This window comes from Phyllostomus discolor, assembly GCF_004126475.2.
Source record: "Phyllostomus discolor isolate MPI-MPIP mPhyDis1 chromosome 15 unlocalized genomic scaffold, mPhyDis1.pri.v3 mPhyDis1_scaffold_1, whole genome shotgun sequence".
NCBI lineage: Eukaryota > Metazoa > Chordata > Mammalia > Chiroptera > Phyllostomidae > Phyllostomus > Phyllostomus discolor.
Genome location: NW_023397489.1, coordinates 538,305 through 564,007, shown reverse-complemented (window position 1 = coordinate 564,007; position 25,703 = coordinate 538,305). Strand labels below are relative to the sequence as shown.

Here is a 25,703-nt window from a genome sequence, read left to right as displayed (position 1 = left end):
AAGGGCAAGAAGGGGGGATAAACGGGGCCCATCAGACTTGATACTTTGGGCGGGCAGTGCTCCTTGCGGCACGCAGGTGTTTTGTGGAGTGGGACGCTTAGGGAACAACGGCGTGGGTTTCTCCCTTCCTCTCTCCGCCTCCTCCTTCCTCTTTTTCTTTAAGGAGTCCCAACGAAAGAGTCTCCCCGATTCCATTTTCTTTTCAGCCCCGTGTGCTTGCGTGAGCCGATGTCACCCCCGACAGAGTCCGTGTGTGTGAAACGAGAGAAAAGGAAACGGGGGAGGGGGGATGATAAAAAAGGAACCCATCTGCCCGTCATTATCCCGCGCATAGTGGCCTCGTTGGGGTTGCAGGCGCCACGCTTTCCACCGGGCCCTCCCGGGAGTCGGCGCACCCCCCGGGGCGAGGGAAGCTCGTCGCCTACCAGTCGCCTGGCTGCCGCGTCCCGAGAGCCGAAGGTCCTCTTTCTGAGTCCCTCTTCTGCGGCCACACTCCGGCCCCGGCGGCCGGGAGCTCGGAGGCGGACGCGGTGTGCCCAGGCGGGACCGCTCCTCCGGTGGGCGGCCGGGCGCCCTGGGCCCTCCGCTCGGTCCGCGGACCTTAGAGCCTGTGCCGGGCGCCACCTGGCGGCCGCTTTTATATCTTCTGTCCCTTCCGGAGCCGCGAGGGACCCCCTCTGGCCGCTCGCAAGCGCTGGACTTCCAGCAGGCCGTGGGCGCTGGCGGGATGTGCCGGTGGCGCGGGAGCCGTGGCGCCCGGCCTCTTGACCGAAGATTGTACCTGCAGGACTGTTAAGCGGGCGCGGTCGCTCTCCCGGGTGGACCAACACACCCCGGCGCCGCCACCCCCACCCCTCACCCCACGGCCATCAGTCCTGTGGCCGTGACTGACTGACCCAGGGAATGACCGACAGGGCCCGTCGACGGGGAAGGCCTGAGGTGGGGGGCTCGCGGCTGTCCACCGAGGCAGGCCGTGTGGGGTGGCCTGACTGGCTGCCAGGGACGCCGCCGGCGCTCGCTCCTGGCGTTGGTCCATTCTTCCAGGGCGCCTCTGAGGAATTTTTCAAAGTCCGGAGGCGACCCTACACTGCCCGCCGGGTGGTCGGCCGCCCAGGGTGTTCCCTGCCGAGACGCGTGCCCTCCTGGGTCGCGGCCGCGGCCAGTTTCTTCTCCGGAGTCCCCATAGGCAGTGGGGGACCGCCGCTGAGCTGTCCTGCGGGTGCAGCGGACGGGCCCTGGGCGGTCCCTGGTGAAGAGACCCGGTCGTCTGCGCGCCCTTGCGCTGTTGCTGGCGAGTCCGGAGGCGGTAGCGCGTGCTGGGCCGGCTGCAGGCCCAGGAGGGTGTGGGAGAGTGCGCCCGTTCCTCAAGCTCCCGAGTGCCTTCCTTCAGCTCAGCTGGTGCGGGGCTATTAGGGGCGGGGGCTCCATCAGAGGGCCCGTGAATCCTTTGGCGCCCCCCTTCTCTAGGGTCCAAAATTTATAAGGGAATTATAAAACCCAACACCCCCAAACAAGCTATCCAATTAAAAAAATGGAGAAAGGACCTGAGTAGTCGCTTCCAAAGAGGGCATAGAAATTGTAAGAGACATATGAAAAGATGCTCGATATCACTAATTGACAGAGAAATACAAGTGAAAACCTATTATATGAAAAGTCACTTTCAAGGTGTTTTGACATATTTCATTAGGCAATGGAACTTACAGTTATTCACATAGTAAATTGCTGATAAAATGCTTTATAAATACTTAACATGTCAAAGTGTTTTAATGTGGTAGTTAAGGACATTATTTTTATTAATTTATTAAAATATGGTATTATAAATTAAAATTGCTGTTCTTTAAACATTTCATTCCACATTTAAATACCAAAAGGACCTTCTGAGGTAATCTTTTTGAAATGTTGGTATTTCAGATAAAAAAAGTGAAATGGTAAGTTTCCTACTTTAAAATGACATCACCGACCTCTGGCAGTTCTAAAATTTAAACTCGGAATAATGTATCCTTTTCCCTCTTCTTATCATATACAATTCTAACAAAAACAAACAAACAAATTCAGAGAGTGGAGCTAAACCTCGAAATAGAAATAAGGTTTCTTGCTGGGAGTTCTCACCAGGTTTCATGTAAGTGACTCTGTGCAACTTGACAGTGCAGGTTGTGGTCACGCGTCCCCTTTATGACACAAAACAATGAGGTTGAAGGTAAAGGTGACAGTCAACAGACTGGGGCCAGTACCTGGCATAAGAAAGAGGAGAAGAAGCCGCAACTCAAGATAGACTTGGAACAAATCCAGGATTCTGCCAGGAATTCCTGACCCACAATCTAATGCTCTGGAACCCAAACTAAGTTCTGTAGAAACATAAGGTGTTTCTTCTGGACATAAAACTACTCCTGTTTTAATGTGGTCCTGTGATCCCTCCTAGGCAGTGTTTGAAAAATGCTGCCAGCTGCAGCAAGGTCTGTGAAAATGCTATAAGTGACATACAAAAATCTGACCTCAAACACTGTCTTCTCTGACTGTCATGCTCTCTTCCTGAAACTGAAGTCAACAGCTATTCTCTGCAATGGGGGGAAAAGGAGGAAGGGTTTTCAGAAACAAGAATAAAAGACACATGGACAAAACCAAGGTGGGGGTGGAAGCAAGGGAGGGAGGTGGGTTTGGCTGCGCAGGGGGAAGGGAAGTGATGGGGGGTACATGCAGACAACTGTAATTAAACAACAATAAAATAATTTTTAAATGGACTTTTGAAATCCTTTCTTCCCTTTGATCAAAATGTGAGATGTTAATGAAACAGGCCATAAGCTGTACTGAGTTTCCATACATTAAATATGTCTTTCAGAAGCCTCTACTAAACCATTAGCTAATACCAACATTAGCAAAAATGTGAAATGTAACTGTAGTGTAAAAAGTAAGGCTTCAAAATGAAACATTAACAACATAATATCCCTGTCTGCCTTTTTACATTGAGCACATTTGCTCCCCTAGAGCTCTTCCTATAGATCTTTAAGGTAGTTTTCTACATGTACATTTAAAAGACAGAACAAGAGAACAACAGCTTTGTATACAATGGGATTTGTGGGTTAGTGAGAATGAGCATACTTAATTCCTGTTAACATTTTTATTTTTTCAAGATAACAGGATTTGCATACAAATGACAGTAGACCCTTGCCTCATTTTTTTAATCTAAATAAAAGATAACACAGGATGAATTCTCAAGACAGAAAAAGAGCTATTCACATAAGGGACTATATCTTCCTTCATCTACTTGGAGCCAGTAGTTGTGTTGCTGTCATAGATTCAGGAAATAGGTTGTGATACATTGAAAGAAGCACATAGGCTGCTGTTACCATTTTACCAGCAAAGCACCTGCCAGCCAATGCATTGACAGGAACAATGGCTGCAACAATTGATGGGCACTTCACATATGAATTTTTGTCAACATAAATGTGAATAACTCCTCCAGGTTTATGATATTTGTCAATCACATCGCCCTTAATCTCTGTATCCCACCCCACTTCTTCTGTTTGAGGGTTAAACATGTTAGAGTGTTGAAAACACTGTTGCAAGAGGTTGAACAGAGGCAGCCACAGCTAAAGTTGAAGCTTCAGTCTGTTGAGAAAGTCTTGTTTGCAAATCTGCCACAGCACCGAATGCCAAAGAGTCACCCATTTGTAGAGCTTGCAGTGCTGCTGGTGGGATCTGCAAACCTGTACCCTCTGCAAGTCTTACCATTAATTGGAGATGACCTGTTGTTCCCAGGCCAGTCCAGTCCTTTCCAGTTCATCACTGTCCAAAAATGAGCTAGCTCTGGAAGCATCAGTATGTTTAGTCACATGACCAACTTTCATTGGCCTTCCAGGTAGCTCAAATCCATTAGGTTATTCCAAAGTCTTCTTGACTCTTTCTGAATCAGAAAACATAATAAATCCATATCCTTTGGATCAACCTGTTTCACTATCCATTATGAACTGTGTACTTTCCATCCTTCCAAAAGGCTCAAAGATCCCTGAAGCATATCTTCAATTGTGTTAAAGTGTAATGAGCCCACATAAAGTCTCATAGGTCCAACACTTGCCTTTTGTAGGTTATTAGCCATTCATGCAGCTGTTTTTTTTTTTCCTGCCTGTGATGCCTGTACTATGATTGGCACTCCTAAAACCCATTGGCCAGTTAATCCTGTTGCTAGAGGCACTGAGCTAACATCAACAAACCCCACACAAGCAATTCCTTGGAACTTCTTGAATTTCTACCAGAAATCATCCTCACATCTGGAACCTTTCCTATTAGAGAGAAAATCTCTTCCTAATCCCTTGGCCAGATTCTTGCTGCCAACTGCAGGCAGAAAACAGTCTTTGCCTCATTTTCTTCAGGAGTTAAATTACCAATAGGTTCCCTCAAGGGGCTCTTATCTTTTCTGAATGGACTTTTGCTTCGGGAGTGTCTTCTGCTTAATTCGAGGCTATGAGTCAACACAATCTTTCCTCGGATGGCACTGTTAAATTTTGGTCTGGAGTTGGGACTTCTGTAGCAGCCTCTGAATCTGCGATCTCGACTTCTTGAGTGGCTCAGTCTCCTTTCTCTGCTTCTACTTTGCTTCCTTTCTCTCTCTCTGCTTCCCTTCTATTCCTTACTTTTCCTTTTTTTCATTCACAACTATGACTTCTGCTCTTGCTTTTTTCCCTCTTTTTGTTACATTCTTCATGACCATTGGCACTGCTCAACTTGTTCTCATCCTTCCTGTAAGGAGCCACAAGCATTGCTTCAATATCAATATCATCTGCCCTCCTCTCTTAATGCCTGTGCGGGCTTTGGGCCCCTGTGGTGCTAGTATTCGGAAAGAAGGGTTAGGCTGGCAGTGTCCAGAGGGGAGAGGTGAGGGAATTTCAGGGGAATTTCAGGGGAAAAGGGGGAGAGTTTACAGGAACAAGTATGAAGGACACATGGACAAAAACTAGGGGCTTGGAAATGGGAGGGAGGTGGAGGAGGTCTGGGTGAGTGGGCTGGGATGGGAGAAAAAGATGGAAAATTGTACTTGAACAATAATTAAAATAAAATAAATTTTTTTAAAAAGAAGGGAGCTGCTGCCACTGCTCTTGCTACAGTTATGACTCCATGCCTAGGCCGAGGTACTGCCCAGCTAGAATTTCTGGCTCCCAGGGCAAATAGGCCCCAGCTAATCTAAAGGAAACGATAGGCTTTGAGAAGCCAGCTCCCAAGTACAGAAAGGAGGCTTAGGCAGCATGGGATCCAGTCCTGAGACAGTGTCCACAGCCTCTCTGAAGTGGCAGCCACTGCTTAAAACTTTAGTTCTTACAGTAAAGAATATTAGTTTTTGTGTAATCAAGTTCCCGATTAAATAATATAACACATAACTATTTTTAAATACAATATGTTTCATTGTAGGCAAACACAGAAAAAAAAATTCTTCCTTTTTAAGAGATGCAAGAGGAATGAAAAACAGTATCTTTTAGCTTACTTTTGGTATTTAGATTCCTTTACCTAATTAAATTCATTATTCAGCTTAACTATAAGATTTTCTCTCAAGATATCTTTTTACAAAGCTTCTTTAATTTGCATGGACTCTGAGATGTTCCCAGTCTTTGAGCAATGTACACAGGTACTTTTAGTTTGCCTTTTAAAATTTTCCCTGGCTGGTGTGGCTCAGTGGATTGAGTGCCAGCCTGCAAATCAAAGGGTCACCTGTTGGATTCCGAGTCTGGGGCACATGCCTGGGTTGCAGGCCAGTTCCCCAGTTGTTAGGGGGCATAGGAGAGGCAACCACACATTCACGTTTCTCTCCCTCCTTTCTCCCTTTCTCCCCCCCTCTAAAAATAAATCAATTAAATCTTTAAAAATAAAATTCATTCAGAAATAGCCAAAATTAGAACAAGTTATTTTCTTCTCTTGCTTCAACAAGTATTTTCTTTCATTATACCTGCTATTATCAAACAGTATAATTTCGTTCCAGCTTACTCAGAATTCTTAATTCTTAGAAATGTTAATTTTTAGTAAAAAATGAAAACTAAGTAAATAGCATTATTTCAATTGATACTTTTATGAAATTTCATAGCTTTTAGAAACAGTTTATTTTTTTCATGGGAATACACATTCATAATTTCAAGAGACATACTTCAAATAAAGTACTAGTTATATTCATTAACATATCCAAATAAACTTTCTAGCTTCTCTGCATTAAGAAGCCAAAGTAGGCAAACTAAGATCAATTGATATTTCAGTATTCTGTTAGTTCAAATTATTTAGATGTTGAATGACTTTCACCACTTAACCAAGCAGAACCGCAGTGTTCCAAGTCACCAAAGGCTTTGGAAAACTATACATGTATAGTTTATATATATTTTATATAATATGTAAATAAACTATTTATGACAAAACAACCTTATGAAAACCTTTCATTTTATTTATATCTATTTATTAGTTTTTAACATCTTTATGAAATTTTAATGCCAGTTATTACCCAAGACATTTTCTTGACAAATTCTGTAAGAGAAAAAGAATGTGATTATATCCCTACTCACCCAGGAAAAATAATCAAATGTTTTATGTTAATAACTTTAAAACACAATTAAATTTAAGCAAGGTTTCATGTTGATTATTTTCCAAGGCCACATGATCCTGAAAAATAACATTTTAGATAATACTTTTTTTTTAAATGGAGTCATTTGTCCTGAGGATAGCAAACCAAGTCTATTTTTTCCTAATATTTTATTTTTTTTATTTTTAGAGAGGGAAGGGAAGGAGATAGAGAGAGAGAGAAACATCAATGTGCGGTTGCTGGGAGTCATGGCCTGCAACCCAGGCATGTACCCTAAATGGGAATCGAACCTGTGACACTTTGGTTCTCAGCCTGTGCTCAATCCACTGAGCTACCCCAGCCAGGGCAGACAATACTTTTTTTATCATACATATAAACATAATTATTAATAATAGTAGAGAGGACAAGAATTCCATTTTTATTTATCCTTGACAACTTTAAGATGGCTGGGGTAGAGGCAGGGCAAATACAAGGCTTGGATGGAAAGTGTCTTGAGTTGAAAAGGGCCCTTTTCTTTTCTTACATTGAAATGAAGCAGTCATCCCTGCTGCTTCTGCAAATGCTCAGAATTTGGGGGTGTCATGAATTTTCCCATTATTCCTGGAACCACCACAGCTCCCACCCATGCAGGAGGATTCAGAGTGTTTAAAAGACATATCTTCTCATTTTTCTCCTTTCTGAGATTATAATCTGGGAGGGGAATGAGATCTTTTCCCCTTCTTTGAACCATCAGTTAAAATCCCAAGTAGAACCCTCATGATGTAACAATATGAAAGCTTGCACCAAAGAGATCTTATTCTATTTATCAGACCTTTGGCAAAAACAATGGCAATTAGTTACTGACTACTAGCTATAAGTTGACTATTCAGCTAAAATGTGACTTAGTGGACTCATTATTGGCATTGGGACCCAGCTGCCCATTTCCAAACAGAAAGAAGAAACAATATGTAAAGCAAAGACAAAGCTCAATGAAATCAGTACTCTCAAAGAAAATCCACTGACAGGAGGGGCTGGGACATTAGTACAAACAACTAGCACACGTTTTAAACTGCACAATTCCCAGGTGACAAAGACACAGGATTTTCTGTGTGAACAAAACAGCAAAGAACAAGCTCAGTTCTCAAAATATAAGAAAGCAAACAGAGGACAACGATAACCAAAACTTCACTTCAGACAGTCAATAGTACTCACAGAGCCCCCAAACAGAACAGCTGAGAGCTTTCACACAGAGCAAATATTCAAAACCTAGAAATCCAATACACAGAACACCAAAGCATGCTTCAAATCCCACACCAGAAAACTGGGCTTTTTCTTAGCAGCTGAGCTGTGTCTACCACCTGCAGTTCCTATGGATTCCTATTGAACTCCAGAAAGTTCAGTGAACACACATGGTGGGCCTGGGGGCTCCTGATTGTTCACAACAAAGACTTTACCCAGTTTGGAGTCTGACAACTTCCCAGAGACCTGTTTCTTTTCCTCAGCAAAGGATTTAAAGGCAGGTGATACCTTGACATGGAAAGCAGAGAGAGACCCTGAAAACTCTTGGCAGCTGCTGGGAAATTCCTGCAATCTGTGCCATGGGGCCAGCCTGTCACAGCAGCTGGGGCCTTCTGGGTGTTCACTTTCTTCAATCCAGTTTTCCAAACATTATAAAAAGTGCAGGTCCACTTGTGCACTGCTTTGAAAGCCTATAATCGAGAGGCAGTTGTTCTAAAGGAAAGTGGTTTGTTATAGGTGCCAGGAGCCTGGAAGATGAGAGACACTCCTCTTAAACTTCTTCTTAAAAACCCACTGCAGGCAGAATGGTTGGAGAAAAGAGAACAAAGAGGGCAAGCAGAGATGCTGTGGATGTGCAGGCAGTGTCCTTGCTGGTCCTCATATGGATCTTTAATGTCAGCATCCTGGAGGTGGACAAGGTCAGTGCCAGCCAAATTCTTGCAGCTGGGAGATCTGCATCACTCAAAATCATGGTCAAGGCCATTTCCTGTACAGCAGCCTGGAATCGATGGTGCTTGCAATATAGTCACACACACACACACACACACACACACACACAGAAATAACCTGTCAGTATGTGAATTACTTTTATCAGTGTTGTTCAGTACAACTTATTCTAATTCCATTTTATGCTATGTCAGAGTAGTATAAAGCTTTTATTCCCTGCTTCACTGGCACCTTGACTGTGAACATCCATCCTCCAGGCCTGTGAGACAAAAACATTTGCTGTTTATCAGCTTCCCTGTCCATGGCTCAGTTATTGCATCAAGAACAGTCTCACATTTGGGCTTCTGATTGTCTTTTCCAGATTCTAGAACTGAATTCCTTTTCCCGTGACCTCTTCCTGCCTCTCCACAGACTGGAACAGGTCACCTGACATCAGCCTTCACATCACTTCCTTCTTGTCTTGGATTCCAATCTCACTCTGCCTCCTTCTAATATGAACACTTATCAGATTAGGACTACCTGGATTACCATGAGGAATATTTGGGCTCCAGGATCTCTAAATTAATCAAATATTATGATGTCACATTACTGTCTAGAATCCACAGGTACTAAGCATAGTTCAGATGATCACAGCCAAAATTCTTTAATTGTTGTCATTACTGTCTTTGCAGACAGACCCTCTGCCAATGACCTCATCTTGTTTTTGGAAACACACAGCTTCCCGATCAGCTCCATGACTCTATAGCTTCTCAGGGTCTCTGAGCCCAGTGATAAAAATGCATCTTCTCACCACTCTATCTGCTCTGTGTTCTTAAATGTCTAGATACTTGGGGCCAAGGGCACCAACATCACCGTGTATAACTCCTTGCCTACGAGTTGCAGCCTGTGATCTCTGTCCCAGGTGTGCACTTGCCTCCATCCCTGGAGTGTAGGCAAAACTAGATACAGACACACATCCATGCCCCATTATAGCCAAGGGGCCCTACAACCCCATGCAGCATGTCCCACCCTTCCCTGGATTAGTTTCACGGGAGCAGTAGCGCCAGTGGAGAGGGTGCGGGCCCAGACTCTGGGCTCACTGTTACCAGAAGCTGTGTGCTGGACATGCCCAATGCCTGCTCAGGATTCTGTGTTTCATTATTGAAATGCTATCATGACCACCTTCCCCAGATCACTCACCTGCACAGAGGCATGGAACTCTCTGCAAGTCTCAACCACAGAGCTGCCTATATCATGGGTTCCCAACCTCCCTCCTCCCTCTCTGTGGGTGTTACTTGCATTACTGCCTGAGCTCTGTCTCCTCTCTCCCTCCCACCACATGCAAAAAGTGACCTTCTGTGAAACTGGTCCCTTGAGCCAAAAAGAGTGGAGTTTGTTGCACTGTATAATGGAAGGATGTGAAAATAGGGACCTGTGGGTGAACCCCAAGCCACACAGCTCTCCTGGCTGCTGCAGATGAGAATAAATCTACCAAGACATGATCTGCTGGGGGACAAAAGGCTGGCCAGTTGCTCAGAGGAGAATGGCCTCCAGCACCTCTTTCCCTGGGCTTTTATTGGGTTTAGTTTGCACAGGAATACAGGGTGTATATGTAAAGCACATCAATCATTGTCAGACAGTAATGATAAAGGAGTAGATAATATTCAAAGAACCCGAAGGCTTTATTCTGAGTCAGGGTCAGACAGATAGAGTGACACAAAGGGCCACAAAATTTTGGGAAACATACTCAGTTTCTGCTTGAGGCCTAAACAACTAGCATACATTAACCTGAGAGTATTCTTAGCAAGGCAGGACTCACAGGGCTTCATGCATTCTTTTTCAGGCCTGATTGTCCCTGGGAGCCACCTGTAATAGTATAGAGCTGTGCCCTCTTTATCTGGCATTTTTTCAGGCTTGAGTCAGGCCAGGGAAAAAAGTAGCTGAGACACTAGGAGACTTTGAGTAGTGGAAAGAGGACTCTGGCTATAACAAAGCCGAGGTGTGGAGGCCCATCACCCCTTTTCTATGGTCCCCTAAGTCCTTCCCTGACAGGCTCTTCACAACTATGCCTGTCTTAGGTTCTTCCTCCCTTGAGGAATCTTACCCATCATTGGCTAAGAAGCCACCCACTCAGAAGCCTTAGCCATGGGGGGTTTCAGCTTCTGTAACCAGGCAGGGAAGTTCGCAACAGGGACCCTCTGCTTGTGCAAAGCAGCCCAGCTCCAACCCTGGCAGCTCTGGGACTGTAGCCTAGCCCAATATTTCCAGCAGTTGCCAGTCCCTGGTCAGGACAGAATACAGACAACTCACCATGGAGTTTGAGCTCAGCTGGGTTTTCCTTGTTGCTATTTTAACATGTAGTTTATGGAGAATAAGAGACACTGAGAATGTGAGTGGATATGGTTCAGAGGAACAACAGATGGGTGCCAGTTTCTTCACCAGATATCTGTGGTTGCAGGTGTCCAGTGTGAGGTGCAGCTGGTAGAGTCTAGGGGAGGTTTGATGCAGCCTGAAGGGTCTCTGAGACTCTCAGGTGTGGCCTCTGGATTCACCTTCAGTAGCTCCCTTAAGAGCTGGGTCCACCATGCTCCAGGGAAGGGTCTGGAGTGGGTTTCTACAATGAATACTGATGGAAATATCACATGCTATGCCATCTCTGTGAAAGGCGGATTCACCATCTCCAGAGACAATGGCAAGAACACACTGATCCTGCAAATGATCAGCCTGAGAGCCAAGGACATGGCCATGTAGTACTGTGAGAGAGTCACTGTGACAGAGCCTCAATGTGAGCCCAGACACTAATCTTGCTTAGGGGCACGGGATGGAGGGGCTGGAGGATGTACTCAGGATACCAGGGGGCTCTCAGAAACGCAGAGCACAAAGACTAGACACAGGGGTATGAGAGGGTCTGGTGAAGGTAGCAGGGTTTTCATCTCAAAGCTCTCAGCTGCATCCAGGGACATTTGTTCCTTGCACCACATCCCCAGTTGTCCTTTTTCTCCCTTAGCAAGGAACCACCTTGAGAGCTCTCATCTTCCCCATGGTTGGAAGTGTTTCCCACAAAGAGAGATCCAGCTCTGTCCAGATCCCTGTGTGCTGAGCTCAGGCTCCATTCTCCGAACATGCACACAATGTCCTCACAGGTTCCTTCCTCCTGAGAGTCACACCTTGCCCCACTGGGGTTGTGATCATCCCCCAGGGCCTCCACCCCTCAAGTTTGTATCCTCTCTGCTTCATGCTACTGTCTTCTTGTCCATTGATTTCCCATTACCCCCACATGGATGGTGACATATGGGAAATTTAAATCACGTGCACAGTTGTGAGTCTCAACTTCACCTCCTAAAGCCCCTGAATGTGTCTGTCCATCATGGACTCCCCTGGTCTTTACATTTGTGGGAATTTTAGGCTCTTAATTCCATAGGATGTGCCTGTGTTGCATAGAGGACATATGTAATATTGAATGTTAATGAAGATATTTTTACTAACTTTACATCACATTGTAAAATACTATTTTGTTGGAAATTCTTTAGATACCAAGGGAGACTGGCTTCACAGTCCTTCAGGCCTGTTTTGAAGATGGTGTCTGGCACTTACGTGGCTCATCCTGCACATGCTCTGCCCTTCTCTTAAAAGTGCAAGAGTGGAGTAGGGGCATGACCACGTATGGGCTCTCTTGGAGGGTCAGGTGCACTGATAGCCACGCTACTTCCTTTTGGGCTGAATGTTCCCAAAGGATTGTAGCCTCAGCACAGGGATGTGTGCTCTCTATTGTGGCACTGGTGTCACTAGGCAATCAGTGAGCCACACTCTCATCCCAGCACCCACAGACAGGCCAAGGGGGAACATGCCATTTGTTGGGAGGAGCACACTATCACCTTGAACCTGAATTGCTAGAGATGGAGAGGCTCCCTACAGACTGACTATGGCCTCAGCCATGAGGAGCAGGACTGCAGTGACCTATCAGGAAGTGGCCCTGAAGGGATCTGTGGCAATTGTCCCTCATCCTGGGTCCAGTGGCCACAGGTTCAGACCAGCTGCTGAGCAGGTCTCCTCTCCAGTCTTAGTTTCAGGCCCAGGGAGGGTCTGAAAGGCTCACAAAATCTGTACAGACAATATCATGTGGTTTTCAAGGTTTATTTTGGAGGACTGCTGGGAAAATGCCCACTCCTCTCACTTCCCTGCGAAGTACAGTAGGACCCCTGTGCAGATTGAGAAATATGGACATCGGCTCCACAGCTGGTTGTGGTGACTTTTTACAGAAGTTTCTGCTCTATTGCCTATAGTTGCATAGGGGTCAGAAAGCTGCTTAGTTTTCATCATATGGCAGTTTCTTGAGTGGGAGTGGTCTTGATTATTTTCACATTGGTGGCCACTCCAAAAAGGAGGGCAGCTATGAAGGCATACATGCGCCCAAAGACCACCCTAAAGTACACCACAGACTTATCACTTTGTCTCACTGACCGCATTCTTCTTGGAGGAGGTCCACTGTCGAGACTCCCTCCAGCACCTTTGTTTATGCACCGAGGAGGTTCCCAGCCTATATGGCAGTGGCAGTTCCTTTTACTGTTGCAAACTCCCCTGTAGTTGCATTTGTTAGGTTCGCAGTCATAGTTCATGTCAGCAACAGAAGCATTGCATACACTGTTGTTACAGTAATACCCACCACCACAGGGGGTACCAGGTCTCACGTGACCAACATCAGTTGTGTATGTCCCAATGTGTAAATCCACTCCAAAACACAAGGACCCCTGTATCACAGACTGATGGAATCCAACATGGTCTTGCAACCTAGGCAGATGTGTGACATTGGTACACTGTAGACGTCCACACTGAATGTCAGCATCAGCACATATTATTGTCGGGGGGATAGTATCACGTCTACAGTGTCCAAATCTATTTCCCCTTTTATTCATGGTGTAGCAGGCATCTGGAGCATTTATTGCACCTTCACCAAAGATCTCCTTGCAGTGCACACTGCGGTCGGTACAATTTCCATGATAGCAGTAGCTGACTTCACTACATGGGGTTCCATCTTGCAGATACACATCTTCAGGGCATGTGGAGGTCAGCCCAAGGCAGTACTCTGGAAGGTCACATATGTTCTGGATTGGCCTGCAGAGTGTCCCCGGGGGTGAGAAACTGCAGTTTGTGCAACACATGCCTGTGTTACAAGCACTTCCAGGTCTAAAGGTGCAGTCACTTTGGCAGCAGGCATTGGTGTAACACTGCTTGAAGGAGCCACAGTCACACTCCTCTCCATCATCCACCACAGAGTTTCCACACATAGCTAATGTCAGGCTACTATTGAAATACTGAAAGTCAGTGCTGTAGGTACAGTAGTTCTTGTAAGGATTAATTATGTGTGATGCATGCAACATGGAACAGTTACTGAAGGCATCTGTAATCAGAGGGATCCTGTACATGATGCAAGTGGTCCTTCTCTGGCAAACACATTCGGGCTCATCATAGTAAAAACCAAAACTTCTTGCAGTTAATTGAGTGGCTATAATTGATAACATAAAATAATGTCTTGAAAAAACACCCAGCATGAGGAGATTAGTGTCTTTGCAGATACCATATAAGACTGGGGTAAAACTATTGTCATGGGGCCCATCTTGAATCACAACTAAGCTTGTTTGTGGACGAAGAGGAAGAAAAATGTTGCTTATATAATGGGAATGAAATGCATTCCCTGGTATATTATAGTTGCTCATGGAGGTGGGATCTCCCTGGTTATAAATGACTAGGGAGCTGATGTAGTATCTTATATCAACATTTTGGAGCATAGAGTTAATTAAACTACCTAGATTTACCAGGAATTTGGCACATGTTGACACATTGTTGTATTGCCTATAAACTGAATTGGCACTTATAAGACATCCTTTGAAAAATCCTTGGTGGCTTGCATACGTCTTACTGCTGAGCCTGGAGGCTGCACTGGCATTCACTTGAGAGAACAGGGGATGCCTCTCTTCTTTGTACCCCAGTGTATACATGGGTCCAGTGGCATTGGAGTCTGCCACTATCTGAGAAACTATGTGTTCAAAGCTTGGGGAATCCTTGAGGGGCTGGATTTCATAGGCAAGGTCATCCAACTTCATCATACCTATCAGGCCCCCATAGCACGTGTCCATGGTGACTGTAGAGAAAGGAACCTCCTCCAGGTAGCCAAAGTAGTAACAGTCAAGAGGGACAAAGGGGTAATCTACCTGCAAGGTTCCCTGGTCATCCTGAGTCATCAGCACCAGATGTCGGGGCAAAAAGAGTTTCTTGCGCCGCATGTGGATGACATGTCTCTGGCCCCCAAATCTCAGGCTGTAGGAGAGCCAACCTGGTGCCTGAACACCTTTGCCGTGGTGCAGCTCCTTCCTTGGAATCACCACCTCGGAGGAGATATAGCGCCATGAGGGACGGCCTTGAGAATGCTGTGCTGGAGCCAGCACCACCCAGAGCCCAAGGAGCAAGAGGGGCATCCTCAGGGTGACTGAACCCTCTGCCCACCTCATGTCTCCACTCAGGGACAACTGTCCGTGGGAATGGAGAAAGGGAGGATCTTCACAGAAGCCAGGTCCCAACCATCTGCCAAGGCCACTTGCTACCAAGGAGATAGTGACAGAAAATCTACCCAGGGATGGTCCACTGAGGGGACTAGGTAACAGTGACAGGGTGTGGCAGAGGGTGGGGCTGGACATGAAGTCAGCTGGGAAGTCAGTGTGAGCCCAGACACAAAACTCCCTGAGGGAGACAGGAGGGCTGGACTCAAGGGGGCGCTCAGGACACCAGGGCTGCTCAGGGACACAAGGAGATAGATTTTAGTGTCCCTCAGAAGTGTTCAGAAGCACAAGGGACATCAGTATCACAGGGAGCTCTCCAGACACTAGAAGGCGCTCAGGAGCAGCAGAGACCACAGTGTCACTCAGTGGAGGGGGCCAGCTCAGATGCTGGTTCCTAGAAAGGCTGCAGGCTGGCTTCCCTTTTTGGTCAATGAATTATTCCCCTCCTATTACTTCCTGGGGCAATTTCTGCTTTCTTTTATGTGTCTTTATCTCTTACATTCTGTGCAGGCAAGAACATAAGAAGTAACTGTAGTTGCCTACTCATCTGGACCTTATTGTTACCCTATCACCATACAGTCTTCTTTCCCTGGCTGACAAACAACACATGTTAGGGATTCTCACTGTGTCTGTCCTGACTGAGTATGAATCTCCCACATTCCAGTGCAGTGCAGGGCAGCGATTCTGAATCTATGTGCTGAGTCATAGTCTGTTCATCACACAGTGAAGACTGTCCCATGTGAGAATGATCAGCCCCATGCTTTCTGTCCTGTAAGGATCCCTGTCCTCTTTGGGGGCAGTGGGCCACTTGCCTCTGCCCCACATACTTGGATTTTGATACTCAGCCTTTGATACCTTCTGTCACTGCCATCACTGTCTTGGGTGGAGGAACACTGGGCCTGGGAACAGACCCAGCTCTTAGTGTGCCCCCAACACAGAGGCAGGTGGCTAGCACAGACATGGAACTGTCACAATGCTGCTAGGAAGCATTTTGAGCAGGTGTCTGAACACGGTCCTGGAGCATGAGACCTACAAGGGTCTCAGCTTCAGATTCAGAACCCACGTGGATCACAAGAACCAGATGAATGTGGACCTGATCCCTGCCCACCCTCTCTTCTTCATCCAGGATTCCCAGACACCCACCTCATCACCAACCCCTGTCCTCTACTCTCCAAACACTCACTAAATCTGTGAAGCCCCATGTGGCTGGGTTTCTTCTCTCTCCTTTCCAGCTCTGGTACATTTAATCTTAAACACAAACCCCCTCATCCCCTCATGTCCATTTCCTATGTCAGTCCCTCCATGAGAATCCAGGGCCAGTTTTACTCAGGTGACTGAAGCTCACATCAACCACCCTCTGAGTCCATGTTCAGTGCACACATGTGTTTCTAGGTCACTCAGACTCTACTTCAGGGATGGCTTGTGTCAGGTGGGGAGAGAGCTGATTAGTGACCTCAAAGCACCTTCAACAAATCACACATGTGCAGAGAGAATCTGCAGGTGGCCCCATGAGCTGAAGAGCATCATACTGGACAAGCCTATGAGCAACTGTGATCAGAAAGCAGTCAGAGAAAGGTGTGTGGCCTGTGACCAGGTCTGAGACTATTTGCTAATGGAGATTCACCTTTGAGAAGTACCCTTTGTGGCCATGTCCTTTCTGTCAGTGTCCAACTCCAGAGCTTCCTGTATAGTTGAAGGATATGCAAATAGGACCCTCAGCTCATGGAAACCAACCCAGCCCCAACCCAGCTGCTCTGGGACAGGAGCAGAATCAATCTGTGATTCCAGCAATTGCAGTCTCTGCTCAGGACAGAACACAGACCACTCACCGTGGAGTTTGAGCTGAGTTGAGTTAACTTTGTTGCGTTTTAAAGAAGTAACTTATGGAGCATTAGAGACACTGAGTATGTGAGTAGAAATGACTGAGATAAACAATGGACAGGTAAGAGTTTCCTAACCAACAAACATCCTTGTTTTTGCAGGTGTCCAGTGTAATGTGAAGGTGGTGGAATCTGGCTAGGCTGGGTGCAATGTGTAGAGTCTCTGAGAGTCTTCTGCTTGGCCTCTGAATTCATCTTCTTTAGATACTATGAACTGGTATATCAGGATCCCAGAAAGAGCCTGGAGTGGGTCTCATACCCATACTTGGCCAACGCTGTGAAGGGCCAATTCACCATGTCCAGAGACAAAGCAAAGAATGAGCTCTACCTGCAAATAAACAGCCTGAGAGCCAAGGACGGAGCCATGCTTTACTTCGCAAGAGATACTGAGAGGAGAAATCAGTGTGAGCCCAGAAAGAAACCTCCCTGCAGGAAGGGTTGTGACCACCAGGGCTTAAACTGCACCCCGGGGGCCAGTGGTTCATCTTGCAATTGATTTTTCTCCCATGATCTTGGATGAAAAACAACTGCATGTGCCTTCATTTGGGAATATTTGTGACATCCATTACTCTAATGATAGAGATTTAATTGACTCATCAGATCACTGTGAACATTTGCTTAGAAGGATGTTCACTTGATGAAGGTCCCAAGTGTAATAATACATGATAATGACAAGATCAACATACAGGTTATATATGCTGGAACCAAAGAAGGGGCTGGACTGTGTTTATTAAATGAATTCTGATGGATGCATGATATACTATGCCAACTCTATGAACAGATGATTCACTGTCTCCAGAGACAATGGCAAGAACACACTGTACCCTCAAGAGATGAGAACTCAACCATGTATGACTGTATGACAGACACAGTGAAGGAAAATCAGCAAGAACCCTGTGACAAACCTCCCTGAAGAGAGGCTGTGACCACCAGTAATTGCTCTGGGTCCCTGAACACAAGGTCCATTCCAGGAGAATGTGCAGTTGGGTGATTGGGCTGGTTTCCTGTGTGGATTCCTCTTCTTGTAAGAGTTTCCGTGTTGCAGGTTCAGTTCCCAGCCAGGGTACATGCCTGGGTTGCAGGCCACAGCCCCCAGCAATTGCACATTGATGTCTTTCTCTCTCTCTCTCTCACCCCCCGTTCTCTCTCTCTAAAAATAAATAAATAAAAATATTTAAAAAACAAAAAAAGAGTTTCCTTCGGGGAACCTCTCAAGATTTCTGATTCTGTGCATACCTTTGAAATCTCTGATTTAGAAAAGTCTGTTGTGAAGAAAGACAACAATCTCTTGTGTCTCTTTCAGACACTCTTGTTTCCAATTCCAATGAGTCATCACACCTTCTGACTCACGTCAGCTGGATCTAACCAGAAGTTCTGCTGGACCCAAAAGTGAAGACAAGTCCTACACAGCTCAGCATCCAAACCTGCCAGAAACAGGACACATGCATGTTGGACAGCAGGCACTGGAGGCACAGGAACCCAATGCAAGAGGAGAAAGGCCCACAGTAGTGATGGTCATTGACTTGGCATCATGGCCACCAAGAGCAGATGACACCACATTGAGGCAGAGCGACCCACCTCAGCATGGTATGGATGTTCATGCTGAGAACAAGCACGCACACCAAGGGGATATAGAGCATTTATCCCTGACATAGCTGAAATCTCTGGGAGGGATAGGAAAGACAAGTCCTATCCCTTCAGCAAGTCAGATGGGCTTTGACAGAGCCAGGAAAGAAGATGCTCTCAGGGCTTTTATTTTGTCAAGGTGGTGGTGGAGGGGAAATTCTTCTTACAGAGCCCTGTGTGGTTTCAATCTCCCAATGACATCTAAAGTAGAGACCGAGCATTTCTTATCAGATTTCCCATGTGGGGCAGATAGAGAAGAGGATGGAAGAGTCTTCATTTGTAAGCAATTAAATGTAAAATAGAATAGAGTCTGTCTACTTATTCCCTGTAACAACTATAAAAAGTAGGCAAGCAAAAAGGTAAGTGGTCACTGTGTGGGGACATCTATCACCTCATAGAAAATGAGAAGAACAATTATAAGTAATCAAATGGTGATGATGATGGTGGTGGTGATGGCAGTGGTAGTGGTGATGAGGACAGAGTTGGATAGGGGTCTTTTCTCAATGTTGTACATGGAAACTGTCCCCTGTCCAAGGCTACCTGCTCTCTGGAAGGCCTTGGGTCAACTTACAGGTGGAGTCTTTGTGATTTTAATCTCCCAATGTCATATCAACAGGAGGCACCTGATTTCTTTTCACGTAAAGGGTCATGTTGTGTGGATAACCACCATGTACACAGAAAATAATAAAAATGATTGTAAGTAAGGAAATGATAATGATGATAATAATGAGAGTGATGATTATGATGATGATTTCAAAGATGATGAGGATGGTGATGGTGAGGATGATGATGATGATGATGGACTGAAACAGGGCTCTTTGTGCAATGAAATTATTGCTCCTCATACTGACACATTGTTTCCAAGGTTCCAGCAGTCAGTGGTGTTCTCTCTTCCCTGTAAATGCTGAGAACTTTCATAAATGGAGCCCCAGTGGATTATTCAACTTGAGTGATTCATGGTGTGACCAGAGGAGTAAGGATTCAAAGATGTCCAACTTCTAACCACCAGGGCCTGTGGCTTGTCACCCAATATAACAGAGACACTGTGAAAATGTGCATGTGGATAATGAGAAATTTTCTTTCCATGCATATGTTCCTTATTTCTCTTGATTTCTACCTGCAGAATCTTAGGTAGTTCTATTTCAGACAAATTCCTGTTTATAATTATTAGGTATTCTCTAAAACCTTTTCATCTGTCTCTATCATGTCTTATACTTATTTCTGGATCCTCAATTAAAAAGTCTTTAAACCCATAGGTTTAGTGATACTCTGTTCATGAAAATAAGCATATTTCTGGATGTGCCTTCAGACTAAGTCCAGCATCCTCCCCTTACCCCATTCCAAAGTCACTTTCAGGTTTGTGGGTACATTTTCCAGCTTCTCTCCACTCCTGGTATCAGAATTTGTCCTACTCCCTGTGGCTGCTGTAAGCAATGCAGCAATGGAACATGAACAATGGAAGCTGACCATTTTTCTAGGGAGTATTTTGTAATATCACCCAGTGAAAGACCCATTAAATAAAATAGTAATGAATTGACCTGTAGCAAAATTAAAAGAAAATATTTGCCCTACCAACACACCAAAAATTCTATCAGTGGCATTAAAAGACAAGCCTAGACAGGAATAATGTATTTGTAACCTATATGTGTGATGAAAGAAAGTGTTTATTACTCATTAAGAACATTATATACTATATGAGAGGGACCACCGCCTTCTGACCCCAGTGACCATCCCCAGAAACAGCAAAGGGGGGGGGGGAGGTTGGGAGGGAGGGATTCCTATCAGGGTTGAAGTTACCTTTCCTGTGATCAAATCTGTGATAGAAATTCTCTTCATTCCCCTTCTTCTGAACCCTAACATCACTAACAACACTAGTCTGAGAAAACAGGTGAATAAATCTGTTGCCTTAATCATTTTTGTATTTGCAGATACTGATTATAGACATTGATACTTATGCTTTATACTGACAATCTTTTTTCCAGGTATAAATGTGATTATTTCTGATATGATTAATTTAGAGTGTCTTCAATGTGCCCTGGGTTAGCCTAAGGGAAGAGTTTCTACAGGGAGCTGTCCATACCATCACAAAACTTCCAACATCAAGAATCAAGAATGTCCCAGCTGCCTTGGGTGGTAGTTACTCAGATAGAAATTACAACAAATATAGAAAATGTTACATTGCAAACAGTGGTACACTTTTTATATTATACTTCAAACTAAAATTTTGTGATCATTAAATTACAATGTAAAAAAATGGAAATTGTGTATATACTAGACTGTTAGGATTCAGAAAGTGTGAAAAAATTATAATACAACTTTATAATTCTGTTTGAAATATGCATGAGGATTTAAAAGTGTCATGTACTTATCTAGTCCACAATTTCATCTTTTTTAACTTAAATCATTTTTTACTCTTATTCTACTACAGTTATCCCAATATTCCCCCTTTGCCCTCCTCACCGATCCCACCTGCTACTCCCACAGTTAATTACTACACTGTTGTCCATGTCCATTAGTCATTCATACATGTTATTTGTCTAGCTTTTTCACTTTCTTTCCACCATTATCCCACCCCCTTCCCCCCTGGCCATTGTCAGTCTGTCCCATGCTTCCATGCCTGGGGCTGTATTCTGTTCATTAGTTTACTTTGTTCATTAGTTTCTGCTTATAGGTGGGATCATGTGGTATTTATCTTTCATAGAATGGCTTGTTTCACTCTGCATGATATTCTCCAGTTTCAACCATGCTGTCACAAAAGGTAGGAGATTCTTCTTTCTTTCTGCTGCATAGTATTCCACTGTGTAAATGTACCAGTTTTTTGATCCACTAGTTAATGATGAGCAGTTAGGCTGTTTCTAGCTTTTGGCTATTGTAAATAATGCTACTATGAACACAGGGGTACATGGGGGTGCAATTCTTTTGAATTGGTGATTTGGATTCTTAGGGCATGTTCCAAGCAGTGGAATTGCTGAGTCAAAAGGCAGTTCTATTTTTAGTTTTTTTAAGGAAACTCTATACTGTTTTCCACAGTGGCTGCACCAGTTTGTATTCCCACCAACAGTGCACTAGGGTTCCATTTTCTCCACATCCTCCTCAGCACTTGTTGTTTGTTGATTTGTTAATGATGACCATTCTGTCATGTGTGAGATGGTATCTCTTTGTGGTTTTAATTTGCATCTCTCTGGGGGCTAGTGATGTGGGCATCTTTTTGTATGTCTATGGGTCATCTGTATGTCCTCCTTGGGTAAGTGTCTATTCATATACTTAGCCCATTTTTAATTGGATTTTTTGTCTTCCTGATGTTGAGTTGTATGTGTTCTTTATATATTTTCGAGATCAAACCCTTTTGTAACATAACATTGGCAAATACATTCTGCCATACAGTCAGTTCCCTTTTCATTTTAGTGATGGTTTCTCTAGCAGTGTAGAAGCTTTTTTTGTTTGATTTAGTCTCATTTGTTCGTTTTTCCCTTGCCTTAGAGGATATATTGACAAAAATATTGCTATATGGGATATGTGAAAATTTCCTACCTGTTTTCCTCTAGGATCTCTAGGGTGTCACAACTTACATTTAAGTTTGACTCACTTTGAGTTTATTCTGATGTATGGTGTAAGTTGGTGGTCTACTTCACTTTTTTACATGTTCCAGTCCAGTTCTCCCAACACCATTTATTGAAGAGACTCTCTTTACTCCATTGTATGCTCATGCTCCCTTTGTCAAATATTAACTTACCTAGATACTTCAATGTATTTCTGGGCTCTCTACTCTATTCCAATTTTCCATATATTTGTTCTTAATGCTAGTACCAAACTGTTTTTATTACATTGGCCTTGTAGTATAGTCAGATATCAGGTATTGTGATCCCTCATACTTTTTTATCTTTTATCAAGATTGCTGAAGCTATTTGGGGGGCATTGGTTACCCTATGTTTCCATATAAATTTTTGAAATATTTGTTCTATATCTGTGAAACATGTCATTGATATTTTGATAGGGATTTTGAGGAATCTATAGATTGCTTTGGGTTCTCTGGACATTTTAATGCTATTATTTTTTTCAATCCATGAACACAGTATGTGCTTCCATTTATTTGTATCTTTAAATTTCTTGCTTCAGTGTTCTGTAGTTTTCTCAGTGCAGGTCATTTGCCTCCTTGGTGAAGTTTCTTCTTAAGTGTTTTATTTTTCTTGTTGCTATAGTAAATGAGTTTTTTCCCCCTAATTTCTGTTTCTGAAATTTCATGGTTAGTGTACAAAAATACATTCAATTTCTGAATATTGACTTTACACAAGCCATTTTGCAAAGTTCAGTTATTAGGTTGAACAGTTGTTTGGTGGAGTCTATAGGGTTTTTTTATGTACACTATCATGTCATCTGCCAACAATGACAGTTTTGCTTTCTCCTTTCTTATTTGGATGCCTTTTATTTCTTTTTCTTGTCTAATTGCTGTGGCTAGAACTTCCAGAACTACGTTGAATAGAAGCAATGAAAGTGACAACCTTGTCTTGTGCTTGATCTTAGAGGGGAAAATTTTAGTGTTTCCTGTTGAGTATAATGTTGGCTGTAGGTTTCTTGTATATGGCCTCTATTATGTTGAGGAATACTCTCTCTACCTCCACTTTTCTGAGCATTTTATCATAAATGGGTGTTGTATGTTATCAAATGATTTTTCATCATCTCTTGATACAATCATGTGGTTTTTGTCTTTCATATTATTTATGTGATATATTACATTTATTGACTTGCAATTATTGTACCATTCTTGCATTCTTGGGATGAATCCCACCTGATCATTGTGTATTATCTTTTTAATGTATGGGTGGATCTGCTTTGCCAGTATTTTGAAGAGTTTAGCATCTATGTTCATCAGTGATATTGGCCTGTAGTTTCCTTTCTTTGTTGTTTCTCTATCTATTTTGGAATTAAGATAATACTGGCCTCATACTAAGTTTGGGAGTTTTTACTTTTCTTGGATTTGGGGGGAATAGTTTGAGAAAATTCAGGGTTAGATCTCTCCCAAATATTTGGTAAAATTCTCTTGTGAATCCAACTGGCCCAAGGCTTTTGTATGCCAGGGTTGTTATTATTATTATTATTATTATTATTACTATTGCTGCTGCAATTTCACTAACTGTTATCAGTGTATTCATGTTTTCTGCTTCTTCTTGATTCAGTTTTGGAGAATTATATGTCTAGAAATTTGGCCATTACCCTAGGTTTTCAAGTTGATTGGCACATAATTGTTCACAGTAGTTTGTCACAATCCTTTGTCTTTCTCTGGTATTTGTTGTCATTTGTCATCTTTCATATGTGATTTTATTTATTTGGGCCCTTTCTCTTTTTTACTTGATGAGTCTGGTTAAATCTTGTCATTTTTGTTTATCTTCTCAAAGGACCAACTACTGGATTTATTGATCCTTTCAGTTGTGTGTGTTTTTTTTTTTTTTTTTTTTAGTCTCTATGTGATTTAAGTCAGCCCTGATTTTGATTATTTCCTTCCTTCTACTTGCTCTGGGGTTTGCTTGTCTTTGTCCCTCTAGTTTTTGTAGAGGCTGGGTTAGGTCATTTATTTAAAATATTTCTATCTTTTAGAGGTAGGCCTGTGTTACTATGAACTTCCTTCTCAGGACTGCCTTCACTGAGTCCCATAGGTTTGGGGTTATTGTGTGTTTATTTTCATTTTTTTCAGAGACTTTTTAAGAGACTCCCTTGATCTTATTTTTTTATCCATTCATTGTTTAATAACATTTTTCAGTCTCCATGAATTTGAGTGTTTTGAGTTTTTCTTGAGGTTGGTTTCCAGTTTCAAGGTATTGTGATCCAGGAAAATGCTTGATATGATTTAAATTTTCTCGAAAGTTTTGAGGCTAGACTCTCAGAGTCTATCTTTGAAAATGCCCCATGTGCATTTGAAAAGAATGTATATTTTGCTACTTTGAGGTGATTGTGTCCGTATATATTAGTATGTCCATTTGACCCTAGTGTGTTGTTCAATGCCACAATGTTCTTGTTGACTCTTATTTGGAATATCTGTCCATGGTTGACTGTGGGGAATTAAAATCCCCTATTATAATTGTGTTGCTGTCCACATCTTTCTTGAAGTCCTCCAAAATTTTCCTTATATATTTGGGTGCTCCCATGTTGGGTGTATATACATTTATGATGTTTATAGCTACCTGATGGATTCTCCCCTTAAAAATTATGAAGTGCCCTTCTTTGTCTCTCTTTTTGTTCTTTGTTTTAAAATCTATTTTTTTTTATATAAGTATTGTTACTCCAGCTTTTTTTGCTGTCCATTTGCTTGGAACATTTTTTTTCCATTCTCTTCTGGATTGTAGTGTTTCTGTTGAGAAATCAGCTTCTACTCTTATCAGAGCTCCCTTGTCTGTTACTGTTTGTTTCTCTTTTGCTGCCTTTAAGATTCTCTCTTTGTCTTTAAAATTTGTCATTTTAATTATGATGTGTCTTGGAGTGGATCTCCTTGGGTTCATCTTCATTGACCCTTCATGCTTCCTGTACTGTTGTGGCTTTTCCTCTCTCTAGGTTAGGAAAGTTTACTGTCATGTTTTCAAACAGGTTTTCTGTCCCTTGCTACTTCTCTTTCCCTTCTGGTATTCTTATGCTTTGAATGTTGTTGTGTTTCATGTTGTCCTGTAGTTCCCTTAATCTTTCTTCATATTTTTGAGTATTTTTTGTACAAATGCTCTACCTGGATATTTCCTTCTACCTTGTCTTGAAGCTCCCTAATTTGGTGCTCTACTTCATCCAGCCTGCTTGTAATTCCTTCCATTATATCTTTTTATTTGAGATATCATATTCTTCCTTTCTCCCTGATCTTTGTTTATAGTGTCTATTTCCTTTTCATGCTGTTGTAGTTCACACTCAGTTTCTTGTAGTTGTCACTGAGTTCCTTGAGTATCCTTATACCATTTTTTAAAATTCTATCTCTGATACTTTGCTTGCCCCTATTTCATTTAGCCTTTTTCTGGAGATCATTTTATTCCTTTCCACTGGGGGTTCTTTCTCTGTGTCTCCATTTTAAGGGAGTCTTTTTGTATATTTCTTTATCTCAGTGTGCTCTACTTTGCCTTCCTGTCTTCATGGGGTGGACTTCTGTGGTGGGAGTCCTGTGGGACTCAGGGGTGCATTCTTGTTTATGTCCTTGCCTTG

The 25,703-nt window shown here is 43.4% G+C and overlaps 1 protein-coding gene, 1 pseudogene and 1 gene segment (V, D, J or C); 1 reads left to right on the top strand and 2 right to left on the bottom strand.

Moving 5' to 3' along the window:
- Positions 1-3,238: 3,238 nt before the first annotated feature.
- LOC114489314 lies at positions 3,239-4,835 on the bottom strand (annotated as a pseudogene).
- Positions 4,836-10,749: 5,914 nt separating this feature from the next.
- LOC118498615 lies at positions 10,750-11,231 on the top strand. The segment is given in 2 exon segments: positions 10,750-10,830; positions 10,932-11,231. Coding segments are annotated over 2 exon segments (339 nt in total).
- A 1,388-nt stretch (positions 11,232-12,619) lies between these two features.
- On the bottom strand, positions 12,620-15,368 carry LOC114489313 (disintegrin and metalloproteinase domain-containing protein 20-like). Its single transcript, XM_028503297.2, has one exon. It carries the CDS (start codon positions 15,163-15,165, stop codon positions 12,790-12,792), a length of 2,376 nt encoding a protein of 791 aa, XP_028359098.2. The 5' UTR covers positions 15,166-15,368; the 3' UTR covers positions 12,620-12,789.
- Positions 15,369-25,703: the final 10,335 nt, after the last annotated feature.